Source organism: Camelus ferus, chromosome 20 (assembly GCF_009834535.1).
Source record: "Camelus ferus isolate YT-003-E chromosome 20, BCGSAC_Cfer_1.0, whole genome shotgun sequence".
NCBI classification, from domain to species: domain Eukaryota; kingdom Metazoa; phylum Chordata; class Mammalia; order Artiodactyla; family Camelidae; genus Camelus; species Camelus ferus.
In genome coordinates this window covers 21,961,925-21,978,942 of record NC_045715.1, presented here as the reverse complement: position 1 = coordinate 21,978,942, position 17,018 = coordinate 21,961,925, and the positions used below count along the sequence as shown (strand labels likewise).

Genomic DNA, 17,018 nt, shown 5'->3' with positions numbered 1-17,018 from the left:
ACCTGCAGGGTCCTGCTGGCACACCTGGTCCTGAGGGGCGACAAGGGGAGAAGGGGGCCAAGGTGAGGGAGAGGCCACCCTAGGTTCCTCGCGTTCCCACCCTTCTTGGTCCTCACATCCCTGTCTCCATATGCCTACCCCAGCTCCACCTTCTCCACATCGAGCCCCCTGTGGGAGTGGGACTCCCTGTACTTATTCCTGCCCCAGGGGCCCCAGGGTTTGACTCTCCCCTCCTCACCCCATCCACCTTGGACCCCCTGCCCCGACCCACACCTGCTCCTCTGCCCTTCAAGACACGGTTCTTTTGTGCTTCAGGGGGATCCTGGTGCTGTGGGTGCCCCGGGGAAGACAGGCTCCGTGGGTCCTGCAGGCCCAGCAGGAAAACCTGGTCCTGATGGTCTGAGGGGGCTCCCAGGCTCAGTGGTAAGTTGTGGCGCAAAGAGGCTTAGCCAAGGTGGGAGACGCGTGGTGTGGGGACACTCCCTGACCTCTGTGGTCCCCTCAAATCTACAGGGTCAGCAAGGCCGTCCTGGGGCCACAGGCCAGGCCGGACCTCCAGGTCCTGTGGTGAGTGACTATGGACTGGGTAGGGTGGGGTCCCCCTGGGGCAGTGTGCATCGAGCTGGAGCCCTGGAGGAAGTGGGACATGGTGAGGGGGAGAGCTTGGTCCCACCTTTCCCTGAAAAGAGTGACCTCCTATCTCCCCACAGGGACCTCCAGGGCTTCCTGGCCTCCGGGGCGATGCTGGGGCCAAGGGAGAGAAGGTGAGTGACAGCATGTGGCCAGGTCTCTCTCCCCTCACCCCTGAAACATTTGGGGGAACCCTGTGCTCTTCAGGAGTCTTCACACAGCACCCCCTCTTTCCTCAGACCTGTGCCTGACGCCTCTCTTGTCTTCTGGGCTCTGACCCCTGTGGTTCTCCTCCCCATCCACGTGTCTCCCCCCTGCATCCCCCTCACCACCTGTCCCCTTTTCCAGGGTCACCCAGGTCTCATTGGACTGATTGGCCCCCCTGGGGAGCAGGGAGAGAAGGGTGATCGAGGACTTCCTGGCCCTCAGGGCTCCACTGGACAAAAGGGAGAGACTGTGAGTAGAGGGCGTGGTCCTGGGAGGTCTGGGGGTGGGAGGATGGGGGGTGGAGACTCATCTATGGGGTAGGGGAGGGGGAGAGGAGGAAGACCCAGTTGAACCAGCCCCCTCCCCTTACTAGGGCATCCCAGGAGCATCTGGCCCTATTGGTCCCGGAGGGCCCCCCGGCCTCCCTGTGAGTACCCCATCTGTTCCTCCACTAAATCCCCTAAACCCTACTGCTCTCCCCTCCATAATCCCCCAGTGGCTTCCATGGCAACCACCAGCCTAACAAGCATAGGCCCCAGTGTCCCCCATATGTTCTTACACCTGCAGTGTTTCTACCCCAGTCCCACAGGGCCTCCTGAATGTCCCCCTGTTCCCTCATGCCTGCCCCTCCTCTGGTGGCCCCAGGATCCTGTGGACTCATGACCTTGCCTCTCCCTTCCTCCGTGTTCTGACCTCCCCTATGGTGACCATCTCTTTCTTATTCCTCATTTCACAGGGACCTGCTGGCCCCAAAGGAGCCAAAGGAGCCACAGTGAGTGTCCCCCAGCTAGCTCTGCCCTCTGCCCCTCCCCCCAGCTGGACTTGACACTGTCTCTCCAGGGCAAACCTACTCTCCCCTGCCCCCAGCAGAGCCCCTCATTCCGAGCCTGGAGCCTGATTTCACCCTTTTGTGACCTTGATTGCCTGCTTGACCTCATGACCCCTCCCTGACCTCACTGACTCCTTTGGCAGGGCCCAGCTGGACCCAAGGGAGAGAAGGGCGTCCAGGGCCCTCCAGGACACCCGGTGAGTCACACATCAGGGCCAGCTTCTCTGATGGGCCCTCTCTGTCCAGGTGTTTCTCTGCTTCTCCCTCGTACTGACCTCATCTCTTGCCTTCTCTACCTGTCCCTCCACCCAGGGGCCCCCAGGCGAGGTGATCCAGCCCCTGCCCATCCAGATGCCCAAGAAGACTCGGCGCTCAGTGGACGGAAGCCGCCTGATGCAGGAAGATGAGGCCATGCCAACTGGGGGGGCCCCAGGCAGTCCTGGGGGGCTGGAGGAGATCTTTGGCTCACTCGACTCCCTGCGGGAGGAAATTGAGCAGATGAGGCGTCCGACAGGGACCCAGGACAGCCCCGCTCGCACCTGCCAGGACCTGAAGCTCTGTCACCCAGAGCTGCCCGATGGTCAGTGTCGGGCACACGACATGTTAACAGCAGCATGGACAGGAACAAGCAGGGTGGAGGCCAGAGGAGTATTGGGGAAGGTGTTGGGGTAGGGGTGAGGGGTGAGGGGCTGGAGCAGCAGCTCTTTACCAGCCAGATCAGAAATTTCAATATTTAGCAACTGATATGGTCCCACCAGGCTTATCAGCTCATTATCAGCCCAGTGTCTACAGGATTAGATAAACATATACACATGTACACACATGCTTGCATTTACCCACATGAACATGTGTGCAAACCTACAACCACACGTTGTATCAGTATGAGGGGGTCGGTGCGCCTACCTCCTCCAGTCAGGAGCCTGGGGGTGCTCCTCGGGGGTGGGGTGTCAGAGATGGGGCAGGGGCATAAGGGGAGGAGGGAAACCGAAGTAGGGTGGGCAGTGGGAGGACAGAGGACTGGGAGCGTGTGAGGACGCTGCTTAGAGCAGTGGGAGGGAAGTGGGAGCATGGGGTCCGAGACCTCTGGGGCCCTGACCCTTCTTTCTCCATCACTCAACAGGAGAGTACTGGGTCGACCCCAACCAGGGCTGTGCTCGGGACGCCTTCCGGGTTTTCTGCAATTTTACAGCAGGAGGGGAAACCTGTGTGACGCCCAGGGATGATGTCACACAGGTGAGCGCTGGTCCCTGACTGCCCTCTCTCCTGCCCCACAATGGAGCACATCGGGGCCTAGTGGTTTCTGGGTTTGTGTGACAGGTACCCTGGCCCTTGCCCTGCAGAGCCTGCTGACCCTTCTTCATTCCTTGACTCCTCTTCCTTTCCTTCTCACCAGTCTTTCGATGCTCACTTTGTCTCCTTCCCTTGACAACCCAAGACAAAAGATTGCCTTTTGTTTACCCTCTGGCTCCTACTCTGGTCCTTCATCACCCCCCCCCCCCGCCACCCCTCCTCCCCCAGCGCTTTCCTCCCACCCATTCCCTGCTCGTGACCTTGGCTCAGCCGGCTCGCTTCTGCAGACGCTCCGCAGGCCTGTCTCCGCCCCTGACCGCAGCCCTCTCTTCTGGCAGTTCTCTTACGTGGACTCAGAAGGCTCCCCGGTGGGCGTGGTCCAACTCACCTTCCTGCGGCTGCTCAGCGTCTCCGCCCACCAGAACGTCTCCTACCCGTGCTCTGGGGAGGCCCGGGATGGGCCCCTGAAGCTCCGCGGGGCCAATGAAGACGAGCTGAGCCCAGAGACCAGCCCCTACGTCAAGGAATTCAGAGACGGCTGTCAGGTGGGAACTAGGGAGAGCTGGGGAGGGCGGGTCCCAGACTTAGGCTGGAAGAAGGCGGCGGGAAGACCCTTTGGGCAGGTGCACCGGCGACTAGCAGGAGGAGTTCAGTTTCCTGGTGTCAGATATGCCTTCAGGAGCTCAGACAGGGGCGAGGCGGGGCAGGAAGGATGGAAGGTGGGTTTCACCTGTGTGCACAGGGCAGTGTCACCCAGAGTGAGTCATGCAGGCTCCTAACACATTTACACAGGTTGCCCAGCAGAGGCACATGGGTGTAAACACTGCCCCTCCCCATGGAGGCACAGGGGCACACAGACACCCCCAATCCGTACATACAGTCCCAGAGTCTCCTGGACAGGGTCACACAGGTACCCACACATGCAGAATCCTGTTGGCTATTATCACCTGGTTACACCCACAAACATACATACACACATCCCCGTGGAGCCACAAAGACTCACAAAGCCACTACCGATGGATAATCTCAAAGACAAACCTAAAGCTGTACGGACCAGCTCAGGAGTGTGGTGTACCCATGCACGCGCGCGCGCGCGCACACACACACACACACACACACAGAGCCTTCCCAGCTTTCCCAATCCTGACTCTCTGGAAGAAATTTTAGGAAGAAAATTTGGCAAGGTCTGAACTCGTGACATGGATTAGGGAAACAGCATCTCAGGGCACTCAGAGAAGAGGATAGCCTGGGCCTGAGGCTGGGGAGTCCGTGGGCAGTGGGTGCCTCCACCACACTCACCCCTCCCTCCCTCTCTCTTGTGTCTCCCCCTCAAGACTCTGCAAGGCCGGACGGTGCTAGAGGTTCGAACACCTGTGCTGGAGCAGCTGCCTGTGCTGGATGCCTCCTTCTCAGATCTGGGGGCCCCCCCAAGGCGGGGAGGGGTGCTGCTGGGGCCTGTATGCTTCATGGGCTAGGAACCTTCTCCTCTGTCTGACCCTGTCCGTCGAAACCAGGCCCACCTGGAATCCCACAGCATCAGTTCTGTGCCACCTCGCAGGAGGGCTCCTTACCATCCAGGGGACCTTGGGCCAGGGCACCGAGAGCCTCCAGTCAGGGGCAGTCCAGGGGAGGGGTGAGGCGGGTACTGAGACACCCCAGGGGAGGGGGGCTCACCTGGGGCTTGGGGCCCTCCCACCTGGAGCCTGTGCCCTGATAGACAGCTGAGAGACCCTTATTTAAAATATACCTCCCAATCACCCCAAACAAGTGGAAGAGAAGAGAAAGGACACTGTGTATTTTGTATTTAAAAAGTAATTATATTATTTAAAGAGTGGAAAACAAAATGACAAAAAAGATAAAGAGAGAATTGCCAATGAAAACCAATGGACTTTGGAGACAGGGCTCTCCTGGAGTGAGCCCTGGCACCCTCATCCTTGCCTCAGGGCTTCCTCAGCGACTGTGGGGGGTTGGAGGCCGAACTCCACCTTCTCACACCCCACCTGCAGTACCCACTGTGAACCTTGGAATATATGGTCTCCTTTGCCTCAGGGCTCTGCCTCTCTGCCCAGGGTGGGGCTCCCTGACTCACATACCTGCTGTCTTTCACTTGGTCTGGGGCTTGCACGAAGTGCCTGCTCCCTGGGGACCAGGCCACTCCCCCAGGGGAGAAATGGAATAGCAAGGGGTGTGTGCAGGGCCCGTGTTCAGCGGACTGTTGAAATATTGAGATTCTTCCATCTTAGCCAGGAATTTGCCATGGCCCCGAGCCCTCGGGATTTCCCACTGCCATCCCGGCCACCCCATCCCTCCCTTGGGCACCCCCTTACCTTCCCCGATCCTGCAACTAAAGGGTTAATGTGTGGCATACGGATGGAAGGGACTCCCAGGACCTTGTCTAGCACTATGACCTGCGTCCATTCTGACAGATGGTTAAAAAATGTGATTGTCTCCTCCTGGGGTGTATGTGTGTGGTGCTTGTGTTGTTATTTCAATCCCCCCAACCCTCATCCGACAACACCTCATCTTCCTGGCTGAGCTGTTACCATAAATGGATGGCTTAATCCCTATTGGCTGGAAGGCCTGTCCAGCTGGGGTGTCAGGGTGCAGAGAGAGTTCATAATGCCTGGCTGACAAGTTCAGCATCTCAAACAGAACCCCCATGACACCAGGTGGGGTCCCAGGGCTCTGCCTGACGCTGGTGCTGGACTGGCTCTGTGTGAGGGTGTGCCTGCCTTCCTTGATTTCACCTCAAACACAACCCCGCCCCCAGTCTTTAGGGACCTCAAGGTGGGAAGGAGCCTTAGATGCCTAGTCTGAACTCTGCAATGCGGGAACTGAGGCTCACTTCCACGACAACGCTGCACCTGTGTCTTTGGTACAGGCTTTCATGTCGTGTCATAAAAAACCAGGGATTCCGCCAGGGTTCATCTTGCTTGTGCGCATTAGTGTCTACATCATTCCAGGGTTTGTGCCGAGTCTAGATTCACAGTCCTCGCCCAGTCTCCTCCAACTCCATGCCGCGCCCCCAGCGGCCCTTCTCAGGGCTTATTTAGCAGCTCTGGGTCAGGTGTCCCTTCTGTTCAGGGCTGGCCACACAGCCGGGCATCACTAGCCGGCCTCCCGCAGCTCCTGGCGCTTCCCATCCTCACACAGCACATCCTGGCTCCCACACGTCCTGGCAGGAAACTAAAACTTACTTCAGGGCCTCCTCCGCGTCGCTATGCCCCTTTCCTTGCTGGGTGCCTGGCTGCAGGCGCAGTGGAGGAACGGATGTACGAGCGTGTGCACGTGTGTGTGTCTGGGTTTCTCGGCCACAGACCCCCGGGGGCGGGCCGGGGAAGGGCTCACTTGCGCCCGGGACCCGGAGTCCCAGTAGGCAGCGCCGGGTAGGCAGCTCCAGCTCCCCGTACTTCTTCCTCCGGGCGGATCCAGATCCCCGAGGGCGCCGCCTTGATCGTGCCGGTCCCCAAGGACAAAGCCTCAATCTTGGAACCCTGGAGTATTGGAGCTAACGCAGTCTCGATCCCAGGGAGCTCTTCTGTGGGGATCTAGAAGCCCAGCCTCGCGTAGGCGGGCGGGCAGGAAAACCCATCGCAGGTGAAAATCTTTTTTCCGCGCGCCGGCGCCTCCGGCTCTGCGCATCTCTCTGCCTCTGCTGCCCTCTGGTGTCGGTGCCAAGACCTCGCCCGAAGGGCAGCCGGAGTGATTCGGGTCCCTAAGACATCCTCAAACCACCGTCCCTCCTCCGTCACCCACTGAACCCTCACTCCCACTCCCCCAACCTGGGAAGAGGCTGAATGGAACGGAAGCTCCTGCGCCTCGTCTATTTGGGTTCAGGCGATGCACGGGGTTTCTGGCATCACTCATGCCCTCCCCTGTGTCTCAGTCGCTTCAGACATCCCTCTCCCTACCTGCCAGGCCTCAGCGGAAGGGAAGATCAAACCTAAACAGACGCGCCGCATTCTGCTCCGCCCGCACCCGCTCCCGGCCAAGCCGGCCCAGAGCTGAGGTTTCTCCAGAGCTCTCTCAGCAGTTGGAGCCAAACCCACAGAGGTCGCTTTCAGAGCACAAAAGGGGAGTGTCCCCAAAGGTCACTTTTGATCAGATACTCTGAGCTCAGAGGGCTTTTCTCCGTGGAAACAATGCCATGCATTTACTCAAATAACATTTATACATGGTGGTTAGGCCCCCAGGACCAATCCACAAAAGCCTATTTAGTATGCCAAGCAACCCCATATAACAGTTTTATGAGCACTTCTGTTCCAAGTCGCAGCTGAGAAGGCCAGGACCACAGCCTTCTCGCAGTGGGACTTCTCCTGCCCCTCTGGCAAGCTTGGGCCTGGCTGTAAGGAAAGATGAGAGGAGTTTAAGGACAGCGCCCAGAGATGAAAGTTTTGGGGGTAGGACTGGGCGTGGGTTGTGCAAATGTCCTGGCATCTGGACATGTGGGTGCTGGCAGTGGCTCCAGTGGCTTGTGGGCAGTGGAGGTTTCTAGATGTGGTAAGGAGGAGATAAAGGAGAGGAAGGCAGAGATTTGGGGAGCTACTTTGGGTGTGATTGGGCCCAAACTTATATTCTTGTGGGAGAGGCTGTGTCCTGACATGTCTTGGCTGCCTCTCAAAGGAATTTAACTTGAACCATTGATGGTGTTTGAAAAGGTAAGTGATGTGATGGAGTTGTGTGCCGGCAAGGCCCCACCCAGATCGGAGCAGGATGTGAAGGCCCTAGACACAGGCACACAGCCAACAACAGGTTGGGAGGCTTAGGAGGGGGAGGACTTGAAGTGAGGAAGGCAGTGAGATTATAGCCTGAAGGCTGTGGGGATGGGGTCCCTCTCGCCCTCTAGCTGATACTTTCGGCATCTGTGACTTATGGTCAAAAATCAGCTTGTGGCAAGGAGGGTATAGCTCAGTGGTACAATGTATGCTTGGCATGCAGGAGGTCCTGGGTTCAATCCCCAGTGCCCCCATTAAAAAAGTAATAATAAATAAATAAACCTAATTACCCTCACCCTCAAAAAAAAAAACTTGTAAAATTTGGACCACTTAGATAACTGTACTTGGAAGTACTACACATCCCAGAAAGCCATGGGCTATGTGTCTCTGTTTTCTCCCTCTCTTGGCTATGTTGCATGCTATGCTGCATGGGATTTGTAGTTTCTAAATGGACCAGGGCAAGTAGGGGTGGAGATGAGCTGGGGAAGGGAGTGGGTCTAAGTAAGTCTCTAGCTGCTTCAGAAAGAAAGCTCCTGTGTAGTAGGAGGTGGCTGCTTTGTGGTTATGAAGCTCCTAATCCTGCAAGTTTGGTGTGGTCAGCAGGGAGCATTAAGGCCATATCCTAACTTCTTCATGACCAACTGTGCAGTTCAGATGCCAATGTTCGTGTTTCTCAACGTAGACCTGTTGAAGTGAGCAGAGGTCATCCCTGGGTGCTTGCACTGGGGCTTTCTGTTAGCTTTTTTCTCATCTTCGGAGTTGTTTCACAGAAACTGGCACTGCCAGCAGATTGCAGTCTCAGTAGGGAAGGTGTGTCCTGCTAGTCCTTGAGTGAAGACCAGGGACACCTATGGAGGTACTGCCCTAAAGCCAGGATGGTAAGATCAGCCGCAGTGAGAGCCAGCCCACAGAGCCACCTGCCCTCAGTCAGCGGGAGCGCAGCGACGCATTTGTGTACTTTGCTCTGGCCTCTCTGGTAGTAACATCTTACTTCGTCCTTCAAGATCTTTTATTCCCAAGATGAGTGGTTTTCCAAAGCAAACAGATTAAAGCCGTGCTGGATACTATGGCAGCTGGTGTAAAGGTCACGTTCCAGGTCTCACCACTTCATCTATAAAGGCTTTGGACTCCATAGAGATTTGGGCCAAAGTATGTGGGTCATGAAGATCTAGTCCTACATTGTGTTCATGTCTCCCCAGGGTGTGGGCTATTCAGGCAGTGGTCCAGTTCTTCTTACAAAATAAGGAACACCTTATTCCTAGTGTTGGTAGGGATTTTTTATAATTCTGCAACTTTTCAGTTGTGGTCATTTTTACTAATACCTCAGTATTTCCCTTACTTTTCAGAATTGAAAATCTACAGAAACAAATAAAAGCTAAAAACTAAGAAACATTTTCAGAGATACTAGGGTTAGGGAGAAGATGGGAAGTAGTACTGCATTTAATTGGAGCCTGGTGACAGAGGCAGCCAGACGGAAAAGTCTGTAGCAGTTGATGGCCTAGGTTGGGTAGGGCTGAGCAGACAGGGCTGAGGGCAGTACTGACGTTAGCTGGCAGGAGTTCTCGCTGTATTCCTAACAAGGGCTTCTTCTTCATTTAGCTGTGGTGCTTTGCTTCCAGCTGGGCTGCTTATTTAATGAGTATCAGTTTTCTCACCCGCAAAATGGGATAGTACTTGGTCTGTAAGGGAATAATTCTCCCTTTAATGACAGCCTTTGCATTGGAAAGGGAAGGGAGGGTAACTGGCCATGTTGCCTTAGTTCCAACTCCTTGCCTTGGTTACTGCTGACACACTGGTGTCTGGGGTGCCCTGCTCCTCTGTATACTTCTTTTTTTAATGGACATATAGTTGATTTACAATATTGTGTTAGTTTCAGGTGCACAGCAACCCTGTCCATTTCTGATCTTATTGCTGTCAAGACCCCCCTACTTCTTAGGTTTCTTTTTGTTACAAACAGTAAAACCTGATTCAGAACAGCTTAAGCCCCAGGGAAATTTATTATAAAAATCTTGAGGTACTTAGGATTTGAAGGAAGGGTTGACTCGTTAGGGAAGAGCTCAAGGCTTCATGGACTTGGTCTCTGGAGCCACAAGTACTGAGTGGTGGCCGCAGACCCCACTCTGGTTCTCCGTGCACAATCTCGACGTCTCTGGGCTCTGCTGTTCAGATTCCTGGAGAGCCAATGTGCTTGGCTCAGCTCTGGGGTCCACAGTTTCCCTGAGAACCAGCTTTCTATGGCTGGGGATCACACGTAACTGGAAAGGAGGATGGGAAACTAGTACTTGTTCTGGAAGTCTGCGTGCCCAAATCAAATGGAAAGTTCTATTAAGGTGTTGTGGGAGTATGGATATTGGGGAACAAGTCTCTGTGTGCTGTGTCTCTAAACAACTTCTTGAGAAAGATCCAGAAATGGGGGGAATTCTGCAGTGGCTGCTTTTACCAATAAAGCAGTCTCATAGTTTCTATAAAAATCAATGGTTTATATTTTTGCTCTGATGGGAGGGGGTTCCAATAGAATCTACCCACTAGTGGTGGCCTAAAAACCAACAGCTGTAGGCAAAGCACTCAGCAGAAATTTAAAAGCAAATAGGCTATTCTGTTTGGCTGGCAGACCTCCCGCTCGGGGTTGCTTGAAGTTTCTGCAGACTGTTACAGGCCCCCAGAGCCTGTGTCTATGTCACAGCAGCACAAGTTCCTGTGTGATGCCACTGCGAGTTACCTCCATTGCTATGCCTGCCTCTGGGTGTCTGAGAAGGGCATTGACCTTGCTGGAGTATCAGTAGAATACCTACAATTTGTATCATGTCAAGATGATTTTAATTAGAAATGCCGGCCAGTTGAATTTTCAGAGACACACAGTTACATATTTAATACTCAAACCCTTGACCCCTCGTGGTCTGTATACCTATTTGGCCCCTAGAGCAGTGCTGGCCAATAGAATTTTCTGTGACGATGGAAATATTCTACATCTGTGCAACCCAGTATGGCAGCAACCATCCACGTGTGGCTCTCAAGCACTTGAAATGTGGTTAGCGCACCTCAAGAACTTAATTTTAAATTGTATTGAATTTTAATGTATCTAAACAGCCACATGTAGCTCGTGGCTACCATATCAGACAGCACAGCTCTAAGGCATCTTGCTGTTTAAAGATCCATATGAATTTGGCTCCATTTTCAGTAATCTGATGGAGAGATCCGAGTTTAATATAATGTGGGATGTGCTGTTTTCAGAATGCAAACATGCCAATTAACTTCTGTTCTTGTTTTGGGGAGGGAGTTTCAAGGGCAATGGCTTTTTGCTGGATCTTGGGCAGAATTTTTCTCCCCCCAAATTTACTGAAATTGTTATGACTTTATGGTTCATTCCTTTTTAATCATAAAATCAATAAGGGAAGACAGAGTTTTTGGGTGCAGTTGCTTTTTTAAATATCAGGTTTGCTGAGATATGGTTTACACACAATAAAATTCATCCTTCTTAGCTGTACTGTTCTGAATTGTGACAAATATATTCATTGTGTAATCACTACCACAATCAAGATAAAGGCTATTTCTACCACCCCCATAAAGTTCCTCATAGGCATAATTGTTTTCAAATCACTCATGGAAACATGTCATTAGTGTAATAAACAATTTTAATATATGAATTGGATTTAGGTCATCTGTTTAAATTCTGTTTTATTGGATTATGCCCTTGGATGGAAGAATTTACTGTGGTAGTATAATAAATATAGGGGTAGCCAGTGAAAGCAAGCAGGTGGTGAACATAGTTTATTAGTATTGAAAAGAATGCATCAGTCAGATGGATGCAAACATGCTAATCAAGGACTGATTTAGAAAGATCTTTTACTGAGGAAATGATATCAGGTACAGTGCTAACCACATTTTTTTTAATAATTAGATGAGTTAAGTATATATAAATTCTTAGAACAGTCACTGGCATCTAGTAAGTACTATTTAAGAATTAGCTACTATTCTTTTTAAACAATTCTATTGAAGTATAGTTGATTTACAATATGTGTTAGTTTCAGGGGTATAGCAAAGTGATTCAGTTATATATTTTTTCAGGTTATATTCCATTGTAGGTTATTATAAGATATTGAATATAATTCTCTGTGCTATACAGTAAATCCTTGTTGCTTACCTTTTTTATGTATAATGGTTTGTATCATACTTCTAATTTGTCCTTCCCTCCTTCCCCCCGCCTTTGTCAACCATATGTTTGTTTTTTTATGTCTGTGAGTCTGTTTCTGTTTTCCATATAAATTCATTTGTATTATTTTCCAGATTCCACATATAAGTGATATCATATAGTACTGGTCTTTCTCTGTCTGACTTACTTCACTAAGTATAATATTCTCTAGATCCATCCATGTTCTGCAGATGGCAATATTTCACTCTTTTCTATGGCTGAGTAATATTAAGAATTAGGGGGAGGGTATAGCTCAAAGTGATAGAGTGCATGCTTGGCATGTATGAGGTCCTGGTTTCAATCCCCAGTATCTCCTCTAAAAACAAAGTAAATAAACAAATAAACGTAATTACCTCCCTCCCCCCTCACACACAAAATGTTTTTAAATCTCTCTAAAAAAAAAGAATTAGCTGTTATTCTTAATACTACTATAATTCACAATTAACTTCTGAGATTCACCTACCGTTTTACTGGCCAAAATGAGTTGTTAAAGAGTTCTTTTGGTGAGATGGATTATGTCACGTTTCTCCAACGATTTTATCATAATTGTTATTTTACATACTCTACTAGAGACTTGGCACTGTTTCATACTTACATTTTTTGGTGGGGAAGTAGAATCCCAAGGTTCAAAGTGGGAGCGTTTCCATTTCCCAGAATTGCAGTAGTAAATTCAAGTAACATACCCAGGGGGCAGGTGAAATCACCATAGAAACATTTTTGGTTTTCCGTAATCTCCTTTAATGTTATCACAACCTATTCCCTTAGGTACTTTCTCCTCTGAAAGCGCCAGTAGTCAAAGAGCCCTCTTAATAGATTAAGTTCCCTAATTAAAAGTTGCCGTTGAGCCTGTATCCCAAAGTTCCTAGAATTCTGCCACATTGTCCTGCGCCCAAAGTATTTTAATACAGCATAGTGTTTCCAGACAGATCGAATACTGTAACAGATCTGGAGGGAAGGACACTGGAGCTATCTGTGCTGTCCTATGAGAAGATCTGACGTGATCTTTAGGGCAAAGCTCTTTAAACTCAGAGGGTGAACCAGTGCAGGTGTGTTGAGGTGCCCCCTTCCTGTACATACTAAGAGAAATGTGTTCTTCAAGTTTTGTCTTAGTGATTCCTAGCCCTTTCAAACTGGCTTTGAGAGTTTGCCAAGATTATTGCTGTGGCTGTAGCTTCTGTATCTGCTAGAACTGGACGATTTTTGACGCTTTTTAAACCTCTCTTGTAATTTTATTAAGTTGCTGGTGGGCCTATTTTGTTTTTGATATTCTGCTATCCCCAGATTTAATGATCCATGACTAGACAAGACTTACCTTCTATCTTCACTGGCTTATCAAATTCTTTTTCATTTTTCGATTCCCTACCAGCTTATCCTACAGATGGATCTACCTCCATTAAAAGCTGCTAAGAGAGGGCCTACAGTTTTTTAGAAAAAGATCGTAAGCTTTATTCTGCCCATCCAATATGGTAGCCACCAGTCACATTCAATACTTTAAATTTAACTAATTTAGAATTAAATGGAATTTCAGCTCCTTAGTTGCACCAGCCTCTGGTATATTCAGCGCTAAGAGTACAGGTGGCCTCGGACATAGAAAACAAACTATGGTTACCAAAGGGGGAAGGTCGGGGAGGAATAAGTTAGGGGTCAGGGATTAACACACACGTGTTACAATATATAAAATAGATAAACAACAAGGACCTACTGTATAGCACAGGGAACTATACTCAACTTCTTGTAATAACATATAATGGAAAAGAATCTGAAAAGAAAAAATATATATGTATGTGTATGTATAACTGAAATCACTGCTGTACACGTGAAACTAACACTGTAAATCAACTACACTTCAATAAACATTAAAAAAGAATACATACGACCAGTGGCTTCTGTATTGGGCAGCTCAGATATAAACGTTTCCATCAGAGCAGAAAGTTCTGTTGGGCTGTTTCTGATGATCGCACTTCTTTTATAGATATGAGGACTCTGCTTACGTGGACCTTCTTCTTCTCAAAGTTAATTTTGAAGGGTTGCCTTCTGTTGGTATGTTTCTTTATATTCAATTATTTTAAAATATATTTGGGGTTTGGCAGCAAAGCACGATAAGCATATTTTCAGGGGTGCTGCCAAAGGCACCGCCAAGCCAAACCGCAAAACTCTACATTTGGCCATACTTATTTTGATTTTTATATGCCTCACCTTTTCTCTAATGTTTTCATTAAGAATACCCCAAATTATTGACAAATCCTTATTTCTTGTTCCAAGTCTAAATACCACTGTTGGCCACTAGGTGGAGATGGGGCCCTATTTAACATTCCCTAGCTTTAAAGAACACTTAAAACTCAGATTCTTTGCCATGGATAATCTGACTCCTCAAAAATCTTACAACATTTCTCATAAGAATTAAAAAACACCCCACAGTTTTAATTCCTTACAGTTGTCCAATAAAAAAGGGAAAGTAAAGAAGTACTAAATCATTTACCTTCTTTATTTCCTTATGACAGTCCTCTACCCCGAAGAGGGCAGACTACAAAAGCTGACTCGAGGATTAAAATTCTGAATTAACTCACGGCTTTATGACAGTGTTATGATGACATCACATTAGGGGGAATTCTTGGCCAAACAGAAAATCAGGGAGACTTTCTTCTTTTTATCAAACCCTGAATTAACTATCAGTTCGGCTTTACAAGCAGAGAGTGAAATGTTCAGGACTCTTAAGATAACAGTGAAAATGGTTTATAAACTAAGTTCCTTTCAATTATGACTCATTATTACGCATTATAAACTGGTTTTATAGTTCTCTGCTGACAAGGTTTGTTTCTTTCTTCTCAAAATCCCAAATGGTGAAGCCTCTCTCATCTTAAGCAGTGCAGTCAGTGAGAGGATCATTCATTGTCAAACTCCTTGGTTGTGAAATTCCTTGGGCACAAAGTGGGCTGCCTCTCTCTTTTTCCTGAGATGATTAAGAGTGGATGTAGCGAATTACAACTTCTCTTTCTCATTTGGGGCACTGAGAGATGGGCTACCTCTAATCTTTCCTAGAAACACCACAGAATAGAAAGCATGCGTAATTTCTCATGCCATTGAGCAAAAAATAAACCTTTCACAGAACAGAATGCTTTCACGTGCATCCTTACTTTGTAACTTCAGCTTTTCAAAAACTGCTCAAATGCTAATAGGACTCATAAAACGTTTGTAATAATAATTTCACATAATTGTAATAATAATGAAAAACAATTATATGAATTTAGCTCTAGGTCTTCTGCAATAATCAATGTTTCCAGAAAACTTAGATTTAAAAGAGTTTTCTGATCAATCTATGCTTTTCTTTGAAAACATGGATACTCATGTTATCTTGGAAATTGTCAACAAAATGGATGGTTTGTGGGGTGGGCGAGGGGTAGGATATAGCTCAGTGGCAGAGCACATGCTTAGCATGCACAAGGTCCTGGGTTCAATCCCCAGTACCTCCATTAAAAAAAAAAAAAAAAAAAAAAAAAAGGATGGTTTGCCCCTGTGCAGAACAGAGTTAACATAGCAGTCCTGACCACCTTCCTTTGAAAGGCCTGCTTACAAGGCTGGCCCCTGGCTGGCATCTAGGAACTTGGATTTTGGGAGGGTTCCCACCATTCCCAGAGCTGATTAAGAATGTGCCTGAGCTGTCTGAACAAACAATATGGTTTATGCTGAACACCTGCTTTCTTTCTGGGAGTCTGGAACTTTGGTTTGTGCAGAGGGTGCCCGTGAGACCAGTCCCCACGAAAAACCCTGAGTGCCGAGTCTCCTCTGGGCTTTCCTGGCCGATGTAATTCACACGTGTTGTCACAACTCGTTGCTGGAGGAACTGAGCGAGTCCTGCGGCTCCGATGGGAGAGGACCCTTGGAAGCTTGCACCTGTTTTCTCCGAGTTTTTCACGTGCCTTTTCCCTTAGCTGATTTTGCTTTGCTTCCTTTGCTGTAATTAATCATAGCCGTGTGTACAGCTACGTAATGAGTCCCGTGAGTCCTCTTAGTGAATGATCTAAACTGAGCTGGTCTTGGTGACCCCCAACACAGCCCCGCATTTGGGTTTGGTATCTCATAATACATAGAATCACCAAAACTGACTTAGAGTCATAATCTATGAACATATTCATCAAAATGATTTCCCAGAGTCACACGCAAGAAGGACAGTTAAAAAAGAGAAATGCTTTAAGCTTGGTTTAAGGCTTAGGCCTTGCTGTTTTTGAAAACTGATATTATAATCTATCAATATTACAGGAATTAGAATTTTTCCTGATTACTATTATATTAAATTCAGACTTAAGTGACACACCATACCACAAAATGACCAAAGCAAATATGACTTCTGTCTTAGCCTCAAACATCAATTAAAATGATTTATAAAAATCATAAAAAAAAACTGTATTCTAAAAGCAGGCCTATATCTGAAAAAGCTGATATACACGTATCTTTGACTTTTTGGAAACTGGAGATGTGCATCCCATTGGATGGCTCAAAAGGGAGAGAGTTTGTGGTGATGTAATGAACACGGAGTTATAGGACAAGCCTGCTTCTATAATTTGATGCAAATAATAATATAAAAAGAATGCTATAATATGTTATGCTCTTATACCTGTTATTTATAATTATGATCTTATGTTGATTTTTAAACTTGGAAACCATATTCTTAATAATTACCATGCTGTACTAGTCCTGTATGAATTTCAGAGGCAAAATCCAGGCTCAGTGTCTGTTCTGTCTGGGATTACTAGGAGAAATGGTTCCACCCGGCACTGGTAAGAGTGCAACACGAATTTGGGCATCTACAATGAAATAAAGCAAATTTTAGGACATTCACTACCAGTTGCCCTCCTATTCAATAAAGAGAATGGATCACCATCAAGAATTTTATTTCTCCACACCTGAGGAAAGCACCAAGGACATCCCCAGGCTGTTCACTGGACCCAGTGGTCATCCAACCCTTCAAGCATAAACATAGTCACATGACCATCTCCTTCCTCTCTGTAGGAAAGGGAGACAATAATATTGGATTTAGGTGGTTTATGTATGTGCCTCAGGAAAGGGCACACTATAGTCCAGAGAACTTGAGAAAGAGGAAGTATGCTGAATTAAAAGGCAGAGACTCAGCTGGGGGAGGGTATAGATCAGTGGTAGAGCA

General features: G+C 48.6%; 1 protein-coding gene across 3 annotated transcripts in view; it reads left to right on the top strand.

Annotated features, from left to right (window-relative positions):
* The window catches only part of COL11A2 (collagen type XI alpha 2 chain), a 29,849-nt gene extending 24,449 nt beyond the window's left edge, over positions 1-5,400 (top strand). For all 3 annotated transcript variants that reach the window (XM_032462787.1, XM_032462788.1, XM_032462789.1), the window contains 12 exons: positions 9-62; positions 316-423; positions 514-567; positions 711-764; positions 979-1,086; positions 1,211-1,264; positions 1,574-1,609; positions 1,810-1,863; positions 1,979-2,246; positions 2,787-2,899; positions 3,295-3,501; positions 4,291-5,400. In XM_032462787.1, coding sequence (XP_032318678.1) covers positions 9-62; positions 316-423; positions 514-567; positions 711-764; positions 979-1,086; positions 1,211-1,264; positions 1,574-1,609; positions 1,810-1,863; positions 1,979-2,246; positions 2,787-2,899; positions 3,295-3,501; positions 4,291-4,431 — 1,251 coding nt within the window. In that variant the 3' untranslated portion in view covers positions 4,432-5,400. The remainder of the gene's footprint in view (positions 1-8; positions 63-315; positions 424-513; positions 568-710; positions 765-978; positions 1,087-1,210; positions 1,265-1,573; positions 1,610-1,809; positions 1,864-1,978; positions 2,247-2,786; positions 2,900-3,294; positions 3,502-4,290) is intronic.
* The last annotated feature ends 11,618 nt before the right edge of the window (positions 5,401-17,018 follow it).